We start from the raw sequence: 15,396 nt of genomic DNA on the forward strand, positions 1-15,396 counted from the left end.
GTAATGGGTTGAGGGAAAACCCCGGAAAAAACCTCAACCAGGTAACTTTCCCCGACCGGGATTCGAACCCGGGCCACCTGGTTTCGCAGCCAGACGCGCTGACCGTTACTCCACAGGTGTGGACGTTTGAGATGGGCAGGACATGTAGCACGTATGGGCGAATCCAGAAATGCATATAGAGTGTTAGTTGGAAGGCCGGAGGGCAAAAGATCTTTGGGAAGGCCGAGACGTAAATGGGAAGATAATATTAAAATGTATTTGAGGGAGGTGGGATATGATGGTAGAGACTGGATTAATCTTGCTCAGGATAGGGACCGATGGCGGGCTTGTGTGAGGCGGCAATGAACCTCCGGGTTCATTAATCATAAATATTATTGTAATAATCCTCTATATATATTTAATACATAAATTTATACGGTAATTAACCATATCTGCATTTTATATAACCTATTACACATAAGAATTTGACATGTTCCTTATTCTAGCTGTAAAGCAACTATAAGAATGTTACAGAATGAATAAATATGTCTGTCTGTCTATCTTTGGATGTATCTGAAAGGCTTAAATGCCTAGCTACATTAAATTGTAATATTAGGAGATAAGTTACGTATTACAATCGAATTTGTAATGTAGCAGTACCTAGCTTAATTGGATTAACTGTTGCCTTAATACAGGTACAGGTGTTCTACTTCTTTCAAGAAGAGGATTTTGAAAAATGTTTAAGTGCAACACACATTTGTCACACTTTTGTTTCAGTATTGGAACAGTGATTTTAGTATGAAATCAGTGATTTGATAACATTTCACTCTCTTCTTTCTCGATCAAATGAATCCTAATCCTATAACAATTTTTTTTCTTCCATCTGCATGTGTGTAAACTGTGGTGTAGAAAGGAAGGTGGTATGTTTACATCATTTATAATGAACCCCGTATCTGCTAAGATAAGGTCTTCTAGTACCATCATGTATTTCACGGTTAACTACAGTTTGCTTATTGTACAGAGTGTAACAAAAGTTTCTGGTACAGTATAAAAGTTTTAGTTTTTTTTTTTTTTTTAATATTTGATGGTAATTATCACGTTTTCAACCAAATTATTAATAAAGGATTGCATCACACCACAATCAAGTAGTTCCAACTCCTACACCATAAAATTTGGTCATGGTTCCGAGAAAATGGAAACTAAACAAGAGAATAATTTTAACATACTGTTACAGAAACTTTTGTTACACTCTGTATTTCCAGGATATAGTCCACTTGCAGGGGCAAAGCAATTCTTTCGTGGTGTTGTGGAGCTTATATGCACTATATGTTGCCCTCTGGTGGCTCTAGATTTTTAAAATCTAGTAATTATACTCGTATATATATATATATATATATATATATATATATATATATATATATTTTGTTTAAATATAAAACTTTTTTTTTTTGGAAGGGGGGGGGACTATAGATGAGAGAGCTTTTGAAGAGTACTCTGTACTTCCTCCTGTGGAAAATAATGAAGACTATATAAGCTTTAATGCATTTGTTGTAGGTCATAAGATACCGTTCCATATTATGTTGCTTTCCGAGCTTGCATAGCCTAGATGGGGTTCTGATGAGCGTACATATACGATATACGAGATTTCACTTATATTCCGTATACAAATTATTTTCAATCTTTCATTATATGGCAAACCTTAGGAATGAACAACTGCCCCTCTCACTGTAGCGAGAGCATTTTGGAGCAAAACACATAGCCTAACCATTTTTCTTATTATGCTTCGCCTAGCAATGCAACAGGAAAGTTGTTTTGAAACACGGCGCACTGTTGCTAGGGGTGTGACGTCACACTGTCTTCCATTGGGTCACATGTATACCTACAAATGCTTGTCGACATATGGTCTGATCTATTAGACTCTTGCTGTAGGCAAACTAAATTTTTGTTTTACCAGATTAATTTGAGGTTATGTTACCGATGATATTTTATGTTTACATTGTATATGAACGCGAATATTGTCATATTTGCATTTTATCTTACTGCGCACCGTTATCTTAAGCAGGCCTAAATGGAAATCTGAACCAGTTTACGATCTCTATTTACCAATCAGTGTTATAACAATAAAATTAGTAATATTGTTTCTTGTGTTGCATTCCATTTTTTTTTCACGTCACATCATATGAAATAATTCTAGATTTTCTTTTATTTTGCAACAAACTGGTATAAACCCAAACTAATTACAAGTTATATTCACATACTGTAGATTACCGGAAATAACTTGGTAAGTAATGAAAATACTACTGTGGTATTTTTTTTTATGAAAGCAGAATTTATTTTAATTAGGAACTCTTGGAGCAAATTATTTTACAATTAGCATTCGTAATTGAAAGTAGGCCTATTTATATAAATATATTAATGTTAAATGTTATGTTTTATTTAACGACGCTCGCAACTGCAGAGGTTATATCAGCGTCGCCGGATGTGCCGGAATTTTGTCCCGCAAGAGTTCTTTTACATGCCAGTAAATCTACTGACATGAGCCTGTCGCATTTAAGCACACTTAAATGCCATCGACCTGGCCCGCGATCGAACCCGCAACCTTGGGCATAGAAGGCCAGCGCTATACCAACTTGCCAACCAGGTCGACTAAATATATTAATAGAATTTTGACAGATTATTAACGCAAATTCGAAACGCTGTTACTATGTCTATAGGTCAATCAAACTGAATTTGCGTAGCCTGTGAATGTAGACGGAAGAATACTTTTATATGTTATTTAATGATTCAATCATTTATTATTTACTTAATTCAATTAATTATTTACTTTATGTACTTTTATAGGCCTATTCATTTCATTTTTTGTTTAGTTATTTATTTACTTATTTACTGAAGGACGGACCAGAATCCTTTATCATTCATCAACGTCACATCGACCATTTCATTCGCTACCACTAAGTGACATTTCTGACACGGTACGCAACATTGTATGTCATTACTCATTTACGCCCATTATTTCCTAAAACACGTATTTCGCAATACATAATATCTTAAAATGAGTTCTATTTTATATTTCGCGCAGTTATATTATTATGGTTAGTTTAGAAATTGTCAACACTTAGCGACTAACGGGTGTTTCTTTACATTACATTATTTTTCGTTGCCATTGTTTTATAATCCGCCATGATGTCATTCCTTTGTCAAAGGTTCATTGACCTTCCATCATACTTAATTTTGCGCGAACTATATAAAGCTAGTTGGTGGGAAATGATTTAAAAAATATCCGAACACATAATTTGCACTGGTTCTGTTAGTTTGGCATAAGTTTCAAACAAAATACATAAATGACAGTCAAATAATAAGCAATAAATCATTCTTAGACACAGTACATTACCTTTGAAACGAAGCGTCCTTTCTGCCATGTTCTGAATCCGTATTCAAAAGTTTTCGTATCACGTATTAGAATTAAAAAGTTCGTATCACAGATAATTCTTGCTTACATCTTCCTGCCTTCATACTAAAATCCGATTTCCCTAATATACTACAAATTAACACTGCTTAAAGACTCTATTTCACGAATAAATTAGGCGTAACACATTACTACGACATAAAACTCCGCTCGCCGAACAATGTTCGAAAATCAAATATGCATTCAGCGCTTGCATTTGTTTAACAACAAATTACGTTCGAGCGGAATCTTTCATCACAAATATGTCATCCTCACGATTGCTTTCGTTCCTTGGCTTAAGGTCGACGCTCGATTCACATTATACGGAAAATCAACGTCACCGTTACGTCCAATGCAAACTCATTCACACTTAACGGCAAGTGACCGTCAGTTTCCCGGCGTCATCAAGAATGAGAAGTAGTTATGCTCTCAAACAATGCCGTAGGTCCAATGAGAGAAAATCAATTGCATTGTAATTTTTAGGATTCATATATAAATGTCTAAGGAAAGCAAAGAAAATAATTGCAATCAAAATCTTTTATGGACAGTGAGAAAAAAAATACTAACTTCGAAGTCACCAGTTCAAAATAGGCATTGAAATATCAAAAGTTGATAAGCGACGAACTTTTTTATTTTTCACTTTAGATGTGGGTTCAAAGCGAGAGAAATGTTTAGAAAAAATGAAAATTACTTTTAAAAGTGGCTGATATTCAAAACCTGTACCGGTTTGCGAGTTTAATGCGGGGGTTTGCGTGACGGACTTTCTTATGCAGAGCGACAACTTTTATCTGCTAGAACTGCGGATTCTCATAGAAATCATCGCTCTGATTTCAATTTTTTAAATAATAATAATAATAACAATAAATAATAATAATAATAATAATAATAATAATAATAATAATAATGATTTATCCTTCGAAGAGATGGAAAAATTCAAATATCTTGGAGCAACAGTAACAAATATAAATGACACTCGAGAGGAAATTAGACTCAGAATAAATATGGGAAATGCGTGTTATTATTCGTTTGAGAAGACTTGTCATCTAGTCTGCTGTCAAAAAATCTGAAAGTTAGAATTTATAAAACAGTTATATTACCGGTTGTTCTGTATGGTTGTGAAACTTGGACTCTTACTTTGAGAGAGGAACAGAGGTTAAGGGTGTTTGAGAATAAGGTTCTTAGGAAAATATTTGGGGCTAAAAGGGATGAAGTTACAGTAGAATGAACAAAGTTACACAACGCAGAACTGCACGCATTGTATTCTTCACCTGATATAATTAGGAACATTAAATCCAGACGTTTGAGATGGGCAGGGCATGTAGCACGTATGGGCGAATCCAGAAATGCATATAGAGTGTTAGTTGGGAGGCCGGAGGGAAAAAGTTCTTTGGGGAGGCCGAGATGTAGATGGGAGGATAATATTAAAATATATTTGAGGGAGTGGGATATGATGGTAGGGACTGGATTAATTTTTCTCAGGATAGGGATCGATGGCGGGCTTATGTGAGGGCGACAATGAACCTGCGGGTTTCTTAAAAGCCATTTGTAGGTAAGCAATAATAATAATAATAATAATAATAATAATAATAATAATAATAATAATAATAATAATAATGTCAGTAAGACAATAATAAATTCTTTCTTTTCTTTTTTCTCAATTTCAAATTATGCCATACTAGTGTTTAATTAACATAGATGTTATTTATATTCTGTACTAGGAATATTTTAATTACATTTCAAAACTCACGGTTAACTCGAAAATCTTAAGCAATGGAAATATTTTGAACACAAATTTCGAATCAGACCGATGATTTCTATGAGACTCCGCAGTTCTAGCAGATAAAAGTTGTCGCTCTGCAAAAGAAAGTCCGTCACGCAAACCCCCGCATTAAACTCGCAAACCGGTACAGGTTTTGAATATCAGCCACTTTTAAAAGTAATTTTCATTTTTTCTAAACATTTCTCTCGCTTTGAACCCACATCTAACGTGAAAAGTTTGTCGCTCATTACTTTTGAGAATGTCAATGTCTTATTTTGAACGGGTGACTTCGAAGTTCGTTTTTTTTTTTTTTTTTTTTTTTTTTTTTTTTTTTTTTTTTTTTTTTTTTTTTTTTCCAAAAAAGATTTTGATTCCAAATTTTTTCTATACTTTCCTTAGACATTTATATATGATTGTCTCTCATAGCAGCTACGACATGTTAATGTTTAACGGTGCTGCTAGAGTCTAGCAGAAAAAACCGTCCACGTACAGGTTCAGTCACGTCAAAACATTCTCCTCCAGAACCCCAGACGGTCCATGCCGTTGGCTGTATATGTGAACGGTACCATATAAGATGCGTTGTACAATGTTTTGATACAACGCTGCTTGTCCGTGACATGACGTTGATGTGACGTATAATGTGAATCGAGCTTAATTCCTATTGAAAATTGAACTGTATGGAAATTACGTTGTAAATGTAGAGAAAAGCAAATCTTTTAAGAATGGCCATCGAGTAAATTATTATGAATCTTATCTTCAGACTTAACCAGACCGGGTTTCGAAGAGGGGCTGCGGAGCTGCAGCACCCCCAGACATTTGTGGCTCTTGTCTCGTTTTATGTTGTGAAAAACATTTATTATACAGTCTCTATTTAGCGGCTCGAATTTTTTTTTAAATTTCGCTCTCAATGACGTGGCATGCAATCGTTAGTGAAGTCACTTCCTCCTCTGGAGCTGACAGAGCGAAACCAGAGACAAGGACTATGGGTGAAGCCACTTCCTCCCCTGGAGCTGCCAGTCTCGTCTCGGATGCTTTGCGCGTTAGTTTTACCCCTCCCTCTGCTAGCCCCTTGCCATGAATCCAGAGTTTCCAGGCGCTGCAAAATTTGCAGCAGTTTGTCAGTAGCGCGCAGTTTTAAATACATTTTCTTTAACGTTGTGAGTATAACAAGTGCAGCAATGTTTAATTCTGGGTGAAACGAGCGTTGAGCGGATTCCGCCGATTTTGGAATAGACACCGACGTACTTGAACTGGCAACATATAAAACAAAAAATCACACTCAATCGCTTTTACCTTCATCTTGACGGGATAATAAAAGCCTAAACTAACCTAACCTATCCTAACCTAACCTAACCTAACCTAAGTGCGTCAGTGTCTATTCCAAAATCGGCGGAATCCGCTCAACGCTCGTTTAACCTAATTCGGTACAATATTTACCGTCTATTCAGTTCAGTACCTTAACAATTCAGGAGAAATGTGAAATTAAGTGCCCATCAGTTGAATCTCATAATGGAAAGAGCAGCTAAACAAAATACAAAGGCTCGCGTATTTTTTGATAATTTATCCAGTACCCCTGCTTTCTTCTCTCGATCTGTATTAGATTAATGTGTTTCAAAGACAATTCCATCAGCTGGGGCAACAAGATGGATTTAAAATAAGAACAGTAAATGTTCATGAGAAGAAGGAGCCATTGCTAGAATGTTTTCAAACCATAATGGAATCTGAAACATCTAACAACATCACAATAAATGAGGCAAGCGTCCTGGTGCGTACTCTTGAATATCCTGAATTCAATTTCTGGCTCAGTTATTTTTTTCATTTATTGATGTATCATGTAGATATATTATACAACCAACTACAACATCGCCAGTTAGATATTTCTAAGGTTCAAATCTGCATATAAAAAATTAAATTATGGTTTATTTAACGACACTCGCAACAGCAGGGGTTATATCAGCATCGCCGGTGTGCCGGAATTTTGTCCCGCAGGATTCTTTTAAATGCCAGTAAATCTACTGACATGAGCCTGCCTCATTTAAACACAACTTACAAGATAAGGCGCGTGGAACTAATCTTTAAATAAAGTAAGTTGCTTGGTTTATTTTTGTATGCAGCCCCCCTTAATTTAATACCCACGAGCCGCCACTGGACTTAACGTAGGCCTAACTATTTAGCCCTAATGAAGAAATACGAATCAAGATAAACAAAAGATAAACATAATAGTCGAACTGGTTGGCGAGTTGGTATAGCGCTAGCCTTCTATGCCCAAGGTTGCGGGTTCGATCCCGGGCCAGGTCGATGGCATTTAAGTGTGCTTAAATGCGACAGGCTCATGTAAGTAGATTTACTGGCATGTAAAAGAACTCCTGCGGGACAAAATTCCGGCACATCTGGCGACGCTGATATAACCTCTGCAGTTGCGAGCGTCGTTAAATAAAACATAACAACAATAAACATAACATATTATTTTTGTAAGGGTGTACATAGCGGTGTATGATGTGTAACACAGTTTACTTTCATAGACGTTTAACATGGATACCGGTAGTCAATTATTTGTAAATACTGCCTTCCCCATTTATTGGATATAATTTTATAAAGAAAATTATTTTATAAAAGTTCATCAGAATGCATTATTTCATTTTCTTAAGAGATTTTGAGAAATTAATTAAATAAAATTGTGCATGTATGCTTGATTTTACCTAATGTATCAAGTGTTATTTTAATTTTGTGTTATTTGTGCCGCCATGGCCCTATGAAACTCGAGGTCAAATACAAAGGAAATAAAAAACAATTGCCTTTAGAAGAAACAAGTTAAATAAAGCAAATCAAGTTACTACATTTTAGATTGTATTTAATTTAATTTCCCTGAACTTAGTAATGGTGCATTTTGGTGCCTTTTAATCCCTTAACATTTTACCTTATAAAATGTTCCTATGAAACATAAGGTATGGGTTATATAGTAGGGTTTACAAATTATTATTTCCCATTATAACTATTATTTTGTTACTAATGGTGGGCACTTGACTGTTGGTCATCCACTCATATGAAGCCAGTTGTGTAGACCAGTTTACCGACAGAGTGGTTGCCCAGGGTGCACCACAGGAGGCTGGTCTACACTACACCCACAATCAGACGAGTTGGTGATGGAGATTTGTCGAGATGCCACAGGGGAGCGGGAACCCCCAGAGAAAACTTCTGTGTTACCTGGACCACGGGGTTGCGCAAATTAAGTTATAAATCTGGAGTATGCCAGGATCGAACCCGTGTCTACAGGATTATAAGTCCAGTGCCCTAGGCACTAGACCACCGTGGCAGTTTGATTTCCCATGCTGAATCCCTGAGTACAGGAAGCTGTGTTACACAATGTAGGGCTGTATCATGTTAAGAAACATAACAAAATTTCATATAATGTACTGCACTACAATACATGATGCTAGGCATACGTCACGAAGGTCCATATATTATATTGCCTGTCTGTAAAAGTCCGAAGTGTGAACTTACGGTTAAATCCCTCTATGGGTACATAAATCCTGCTGCCCAATGGATAGAAATACGAAAATTTAAGAATTTCTGTAAAATAAGTTTTCAAGTATGGTACATCTTAGTGAAGTTTTAGGGGAGAAAATTTATTTTGTGTGTGTGTGTGTGTGTGTGTGTGTGTGTGTGTGTGTGTGTGTGTGTGTGTGTGTGTGTGTGTGTGTGTGTGTGTGTGTGTGTGTGTGTGTGTGTGTGTGTGTGTGTGTGTGTGTGTGTGTGTGTGTGTGTGTGTGTGTGTGTGTGTGTGTGTGTGTGTGTGTGTGTGTGTGTGTGTGTGTGTGTGTGTGTGTGTGTGTGTGTGTGTGTGTGTGTGTGTGTGTGTGTGTGTGTGTGTGTGTGTGTGTGTGTGTGTGTGTGTGTGTGTGTGTGTGTGTGTGTGTGTGTGTGTGTGTGTGTGTGTGTGTGTGTGTGTGTGTGTGTGTGTGTGTGTGTGTGTGTGTGTGTGTGTGTGTGTGTGTGTGTGTGTGTGTGTGTGTGTGTGTGTGTGTGTGTGTGTGTGTGTGTGTGTGTGTGTGTGTGTGTGTGTGTGTGTGTGTGTGTGTGTGTGTGTGTGTGTGTGTGTGTGTGTGTGTGTGTGTGTGTGTGTGTGTGTGTGTGTGTGTGTGTGTGTGTGTGTGTGTGTGTGTGTGTGTGTGTGTGTGTGTGTGTGTGTGTGTGTGTGTGTGTGTGTGTGTGTGTGTGTGTGTGTGTGTGTGTGTGTGTGTGTGTGTGTGTGTGTGTGTGTGTGTGTGTGTGTGTGTGTGTGTGTGTGTGTGTGTGTGTGTGTGTGTGTGTGTGTGTGTGTGTGTGTGTGTGTGTGTGTGTGTGTGTGTGTGTGTGTGTGTGTGTGTGTGTGTGTGTGTGTGTGTGTGTGTGTGTGTGTGTGTGTGTGTGTGTGTGTGTGTGTGTGTGTGTGTGTGTGTGTGTGTGTGTGTGTGTGTGTGTGTGTGTGTGTGTGTGTGTGTGTGTGTGTGTGTGTGTGTGTGTGTGTGTGTGTGTGTGTGTGTGTGTGTGTGTGTGTGTGTGTGTGTGTGTGTGTGTGTGTGTGTGTGTGTGTGTGTGTGTGTGTGTGTGTGTGTGTGTGTGTGTGTGTGTGTGTGTGTGTGTGTGTGTGTGTGTGTGTGTGTGTGTGTGTGTGTGTGTGTGTGTGTGTGTGTGTGTGTGTGTGTGTGTGTGTGTGTGTGTGTGTGTGTGTGTGTGTGTGTGTGTGTGTGTGTGTGTGTGTGTGTGTGTGTGTGTGTGTGTGTGTGTGTGTGTGTGTGTGTGTGTGTGTGTGTGTGTGTGTGTGTGTGTGTGTGTGTGTGTGTGTGTGTGTGTGTGTGTGTGTGTGTGTGTGTGTGTGTGTGTGTGTGTGTGTGTGTGTGTGTGTGTGTGTGTGTGTGTGTGTGTGTGTGTGTGTGTGTGTGTGTGTGTGTGTGTGTGTGTGTGTGTGTGTGTGTGTGTGTGTGTGTGTGTGTGTGTGTGTGTGTGTGTGTGTGTGTGTGTGTGTGTGTGTGTGTGTGTGTGTGTGTGTGTGTGTGTGTGTGTGTGTGTGTGTGTGTGTGTGTGTGTGTGTGTGTGTGTGTGTGTGTGTGTGTGTGTGTGTGTGTGTGTGTGTGTGTGTGTGTGTGTGTGTGTGTGTGTGTGTGTGTGTGTGTGTGTGTGTGTGTGTGTGTGTGTGTGTGTGTGTGTGTGTGTGTGTGTGTGTGTGTGTGTGTGTGTGTGTGTGTGTGTGTGTGTGTGTGTGTGTGTGTGTGTGTGTGTGTGTGTGTGTGTGTGTGTGTGTGTGTGTGTGTGTGTGTGTGTGTGTGTGTGTGTGTGTGTGTGTGTGTGTGTGTGTGTGTGTGTGTGTGTGTGTGTGTGTGTGTGTGTGTGTGTGTGTGTGTGTGTGTGTGTGTGTGTGTGTGTGTGTGTGTGTGTGTGTGTGTGTGTGTGTGTGTGTGTGTGTGTGTGTGTGTGTGTGTGTGTGTGTGTGTGTGTGTGTGTGTGTGTGTGTGTGTGTGTGTGTGTGTGTGTGTGTGTGTGTGTGTGTGTGTGTGTGTGTGTGTGTGTGTGTGTGTGTGTGTGTGTGTGTGTGTGTGTGTGTGTGTGTGTGTGTGTGTGTGTGTGTGTGTGTGTGTGTGTGTGTGTGTGTGTGTGTGTGTGTGTGTGTGTGTGTGTGTGTGTGTGTGTGTGTGTGTGTGTGTGTGTGTGTGTGTGTGTGTGTGTGTGTGTGTGTGTGTGTGTGTGTGTGTGTGTGTGTGTGTGTGTGTGTGTGTGTGTGTGTGTGTGTGTGTGTGTGTGTGTGTGTGTGTGTGTGTGTGTGTGTGTGTGTGTGTGTGTGTGTGTGTGTGTGTGTGTGTGTGTGTGTGTTTTTTTTTATCACTTTATAATTGTCTTCAATAAGGAATGCTGGTTGTATAATATGCATATCCTTAATTTCTGCAATTGTTACAGAAGGAATTATTAACATAAGCCTGCAAAATTAAGGGTCATAAAACTTTTCTAAAAATGTACGCTACATTTATTGTATCTTGAGGTGCTGAACCCAAATCTGAGCTCAGATTTTCTCTACCTCGTACCATTTTCCACAACATGCATTGGCTTTTTAGCAGTGTTACTGAATTTAATATGGAAAAGTGATAAAGTGAAACATGTCCTGTGGTAAATACTAAAGGTATATTTTACAGAAACTATTAGATTGTCGTATTTAATAACTAACATATAAGAAAATGCTTTATACTGGTACCGCATTTTTCTCTTCATGATGAAGTTGCGTTTACTGCTTTTCTTCTTGTGAGGTCCAAGAGATTTGTAGCCTAGCAGAAAAATTCCAGCCAAGTTGTAGGTTCTTCCTGCCATATTTGTCAATAAAGTTGCTCAGGTAATTATAAAGGTGGTGGTTCATTGTAAACGCCTATTCTATGATTCCATCAGTCAGAGCCATCTAAAATTTACACACTCACTCTGTTGGTTTTCAAGATTGATTTTTTTTAAATTACTTATAAACATGTTTCTTTTCACTTAGTATTTACAGGATTTAAAGTTCAGTTAAGTTTAGGTTAATTGGCACATAGGCCTACTTAATAGATAATGATGCGTTTTGTTATGTATTATGTTATGTGTATATATATATATATATATATATATATATATATATATATATATATATATATATATATATATATATATATATATATATATATATAGTTTAAATTCTTGATTTGTCTTCTGTAGTTATATTTATTTAAAATTACATTTTAAAAAGTTTATAACAAATAATTTGGGAGAACAGTATTGTTATGGTGACTGGCCAGGTTCAAACCAAAACTGGCTTCCTGGGCATCTGAAATATTGGTAGAAAAGCACGACAGATAATTGTATGGGATTAAAATGTACATGATATCCTAGAGCTTTCATGGTAGAGGGGAAACAACATAAAGCAGCAAAATATTGTTAATTTACTAGCTACATACTGATTAATTGATTGAAATACAGTACTGCGAAAGTACATCATTATTGCTTTATTGAATTATTTATTTTTTGTACATTCTTTATGTATTTATTTCCCCTTATACCATCAATATAAAACATGTATGCCTTTAATTTTTTTAAGTTATTTTAATGCACAGTCTTTATATGTACAGTAAGTACTTGTGTGGTTTCTGAAACTCAAATAAAATACCATTTCGGATTCCGTAATAAATTACATACATCAGTACTCTGAATTTTCATGATATCCACGTACTTTTGTATATATTAATGTCTAAAATGTACAGTGACAACGAAACCAAAGCACTATACTGTCAAAACTCGTGCCCTGTTTCGCCTCCACTCAGTGTTGCCAAACATACGCATGCTCCAGCTTGTAACTGAAGATGGTTCTGATGCTGTAGCTTCAACATCTAGATCAGTACACATTGTAGGATCTTTGAGTATATCAATAGGCAGTGCACTATTGTAATTCTATTTATATTGTCATTTGTTATAAATGGCTTGGCTTGTATTGATTGTGGAATTACATGTACTTTCTGGTGATAAATACTTACTTACTTACTTACTTACTTACAAATGGCTTTTAAGGAACCCGGAGGTTCATTGCCGCCCTCACATAAGCCCGCCATCGGTCCCTATCCTGTGCAAGATTAATCCAGTCTCTATCACCATATCCCACCTCCCTCAAATCCATTTTAATATTATCCTCCCATCTACGTCTCGGCCTCCCCAAAGGTCTTTTTCCCTCCGGTCTCCCAACTAACACTCTATATGCATTCTGGGCAAAATATTGCACGTGGTCATTACTTTCATTATTCACGAGTGTACTTGTATACATATGCTTGTGTTCATAGTGTTGTGAATTCTTGTGTGTAGGTCAAGATGGAGGTTATAAAAGTGGAGCTCATGGCAGTCGACGGATTACAAACACTGTCCAACATTTTTGGAGAAGTTGCAAATGAATCTAAATCACACAATGAATTCGAGGAGGAGGAGGACGAGGAGGTGAAGGAGGAGGAAGCAGCTGCAGTGCCCTTCATATTTGTAGCGGTGAACACTGAAACTGAGGTGAGTTAGTGTAGTGGTTATGTGAATGTCCAATGAACCATCTTGGGAAAGAACCAAAAAGAAAGATATTTATGTAAAGGAAATTGTTTGTTTTATTTGAACTCCTCAGAAGCTAATCAGTGGAAGTTAGTGATTTAATATTTGGTAGTTCCCTAGACCCCGGTACTCGTTGCGTAAGTCGTTTCTGTGTTTACATAGTGATTCCTTTCTGAAAATAATTTTAATAGTTTGTTACTAGATGTGATTTTATATATAATAATAATAATAATAATAATAATAATAATAATAATAATAATAATAATAATTTTGATTGCTAGAATGAAGATATATATTGTCACTGTTCTTATTACAGGCAGAGTCAGACTATCTGCCTGAAGTTAAGAAGGAAGTTGCTGAAGACGAAGTGGCAGATAATGTCGGTGTTTTGGGGTGAGTAAAATGGTAATGAATCCTTGAAGAAAAAGAAAGAACCGTGCTTATGTCTCCAGGATAAGGGTATGCTGTAACTTTAGGAAAAGTAAAATACATTGAAAGTTCAGACTAGGGTACAACAAAAGTGTTCTGTTCTCTTGAAGCTTAATTTTAATATCGGACAAATCATTGAACACTGATAGGCAGAAATAAGACTGTTTGCTCTAGCAGGCGGGCTCCCTTTGAATTGTACTTTAGTTACTAACAGCATAAGACCAAAACAGAAAATGACTAAAATTATTTTTCAGTAAAATAATGTACTGTACATACTCGTATAACACAGGGAATTGGATGGGAAGTAATGGAGGTAATACAGTACCTATATAGGGTGTCACTAAATTGGACTGACAAGCTTAAGGATCGAACAGATAACCTTTTTTAAACACTTTTTTTAAGGAACAAATGCGGTACAGATTGTTAATTTAACAGTGCAGTACGTGTTCTTCCTTTTCTTTTGTTCATTTTTTGGGTCATAACTGCAACATTGTTTTCTTTAAATTAATTAATTTTTTAATTAGTAATTACTTATTACCTCAATCTTGTCCTAAAAGATACATTGTCTAGTTAAGGACACAATATGATATTGTCGTCAACATTTATAACAGTTACGGTGCACTACTACAAGTTAATGACCTAAAAACCGAAACAAAACATCACACCCCATTTTTTTATAAAGGCGTTACATACACCTTCAAAGGGGAAAAAAGAGAAAATTCAATGTTCATTTTTATTATATTAATTTAATATGAACTCTAGCTTTATATCTGTGAAAGAAATGTTAAGATGTCCGTAAAATAGACCAAGTTATGCCATGCCATGCAAACACAGTTCAGCCAGCAATCTGTAATTTTATTGCTCATTTTCTCAAAACTGTTGTTGAAAACTGCTTACATCACATCTTCCACAATTAATTATAATTAGAACATTTCATGAAATGTTGTATGGCCATTTTTCTTAGTGAAAGCAACAAACTGTACCTCAATCTTTAACCTATCTTTACAGAAATGAAATACAAAAAGAAAAACATTTCATTTAAGATAAAAAAAAAAAAAGTAGTACCAATTATTAAAAACGTTGGAGTAATTTTTAAATAGCAGTTTGGTACAAGTAATAAAACGAAAATGTTTAAATTCCACAAATTCAAAAAAAATCTCTATAGGTATTCCTCCCCCCCCCCCAAAAAATAGGAATTAAGGATATAGGGTAATAAAATGTATTAAGCTTACAAATTTTTTAAGGATGAAGGTGTATGTAATAACCCTTCAACAAAAAGTGTTGTATAAGAGTAACAAATGAAACTGTGTTGGGAAGAGTGGGTGAAGAAAGAATGATGCTGAAACTGATCAGGAAGAGGAAAAGGAATTGGCTGGGTCACTGGCTGAGAAGAAACTGCCTACTGAAGGATGCACTGGAAGGAATGGTGAACGGGAGAAGAGTTCGGGGCAGAAGAAGATATCAGATGATAGACGACATTAAGATATATGGATCATATGAGGAGACTAAGAGGAAGGCAGAAAATGGGAGAGAGTGGAGAAAGCTGGGTTTGCAGTAAAAGACCTGCCTTTGGGCAGAACTGAATGAATGAAGAGATTATGTATCCGATCCCAAAGTTTGTTAGTCTAATTTAGAGACACTGTGTTCGTTAGTTTTGTGTATAATGAACTGATCAGGTGACAAGGATGAAGGACCACTTAAAAAAAGGATA

The 15,396-nt window shown here is 37.1% G+C and overlaps 1 protein-coding gene across 4 annotated transcripts in view; it reads left to right on the forward strand.

Annotated features, from left to right (window-relative positions):
- Positions 1-15,396, forward strand: part of LOC138691907 (uncharacterized) — a 76,521-nt gene that overhangs the window by 52,727 nt on the left and 8,398 nt on the right. For all 4 annotated transcript variants that reach the window (XM_069814510.1, XM_069814514.1, XM_069814512.1 and 1 more), the window contains 2 exons: positions 13,029-13,220; positions 13,573-13,649. In XM_069814510.1, coding sequence (XP_069670611.1) covers positions 13,035-13,220; positions 13,573-13,649 — 263 coding nt within the window. In that variant the 5' untranslated portion in view covers positions 13,029-13,034. The remainder of the gene's footprint in view (positions 1-13,028; positions 13,221-13,572; positions 13,650-15,396) is intronic.

Source organism: Periplaneta americana, chromosome 16 (genome assembly GCF_040183065.1).
Source record: "Periplaneta americana isolate PAMFEO1 chromosome 16, P.americana_PAMFEO1_priV1, whole genome shotgun sequence".
Lineage (NCBI taxonomy): Eukaryota > Metazoa > Arthropoda > Insecta > Blattodea > Blattidae > Periplaneta > Periplaneta americana.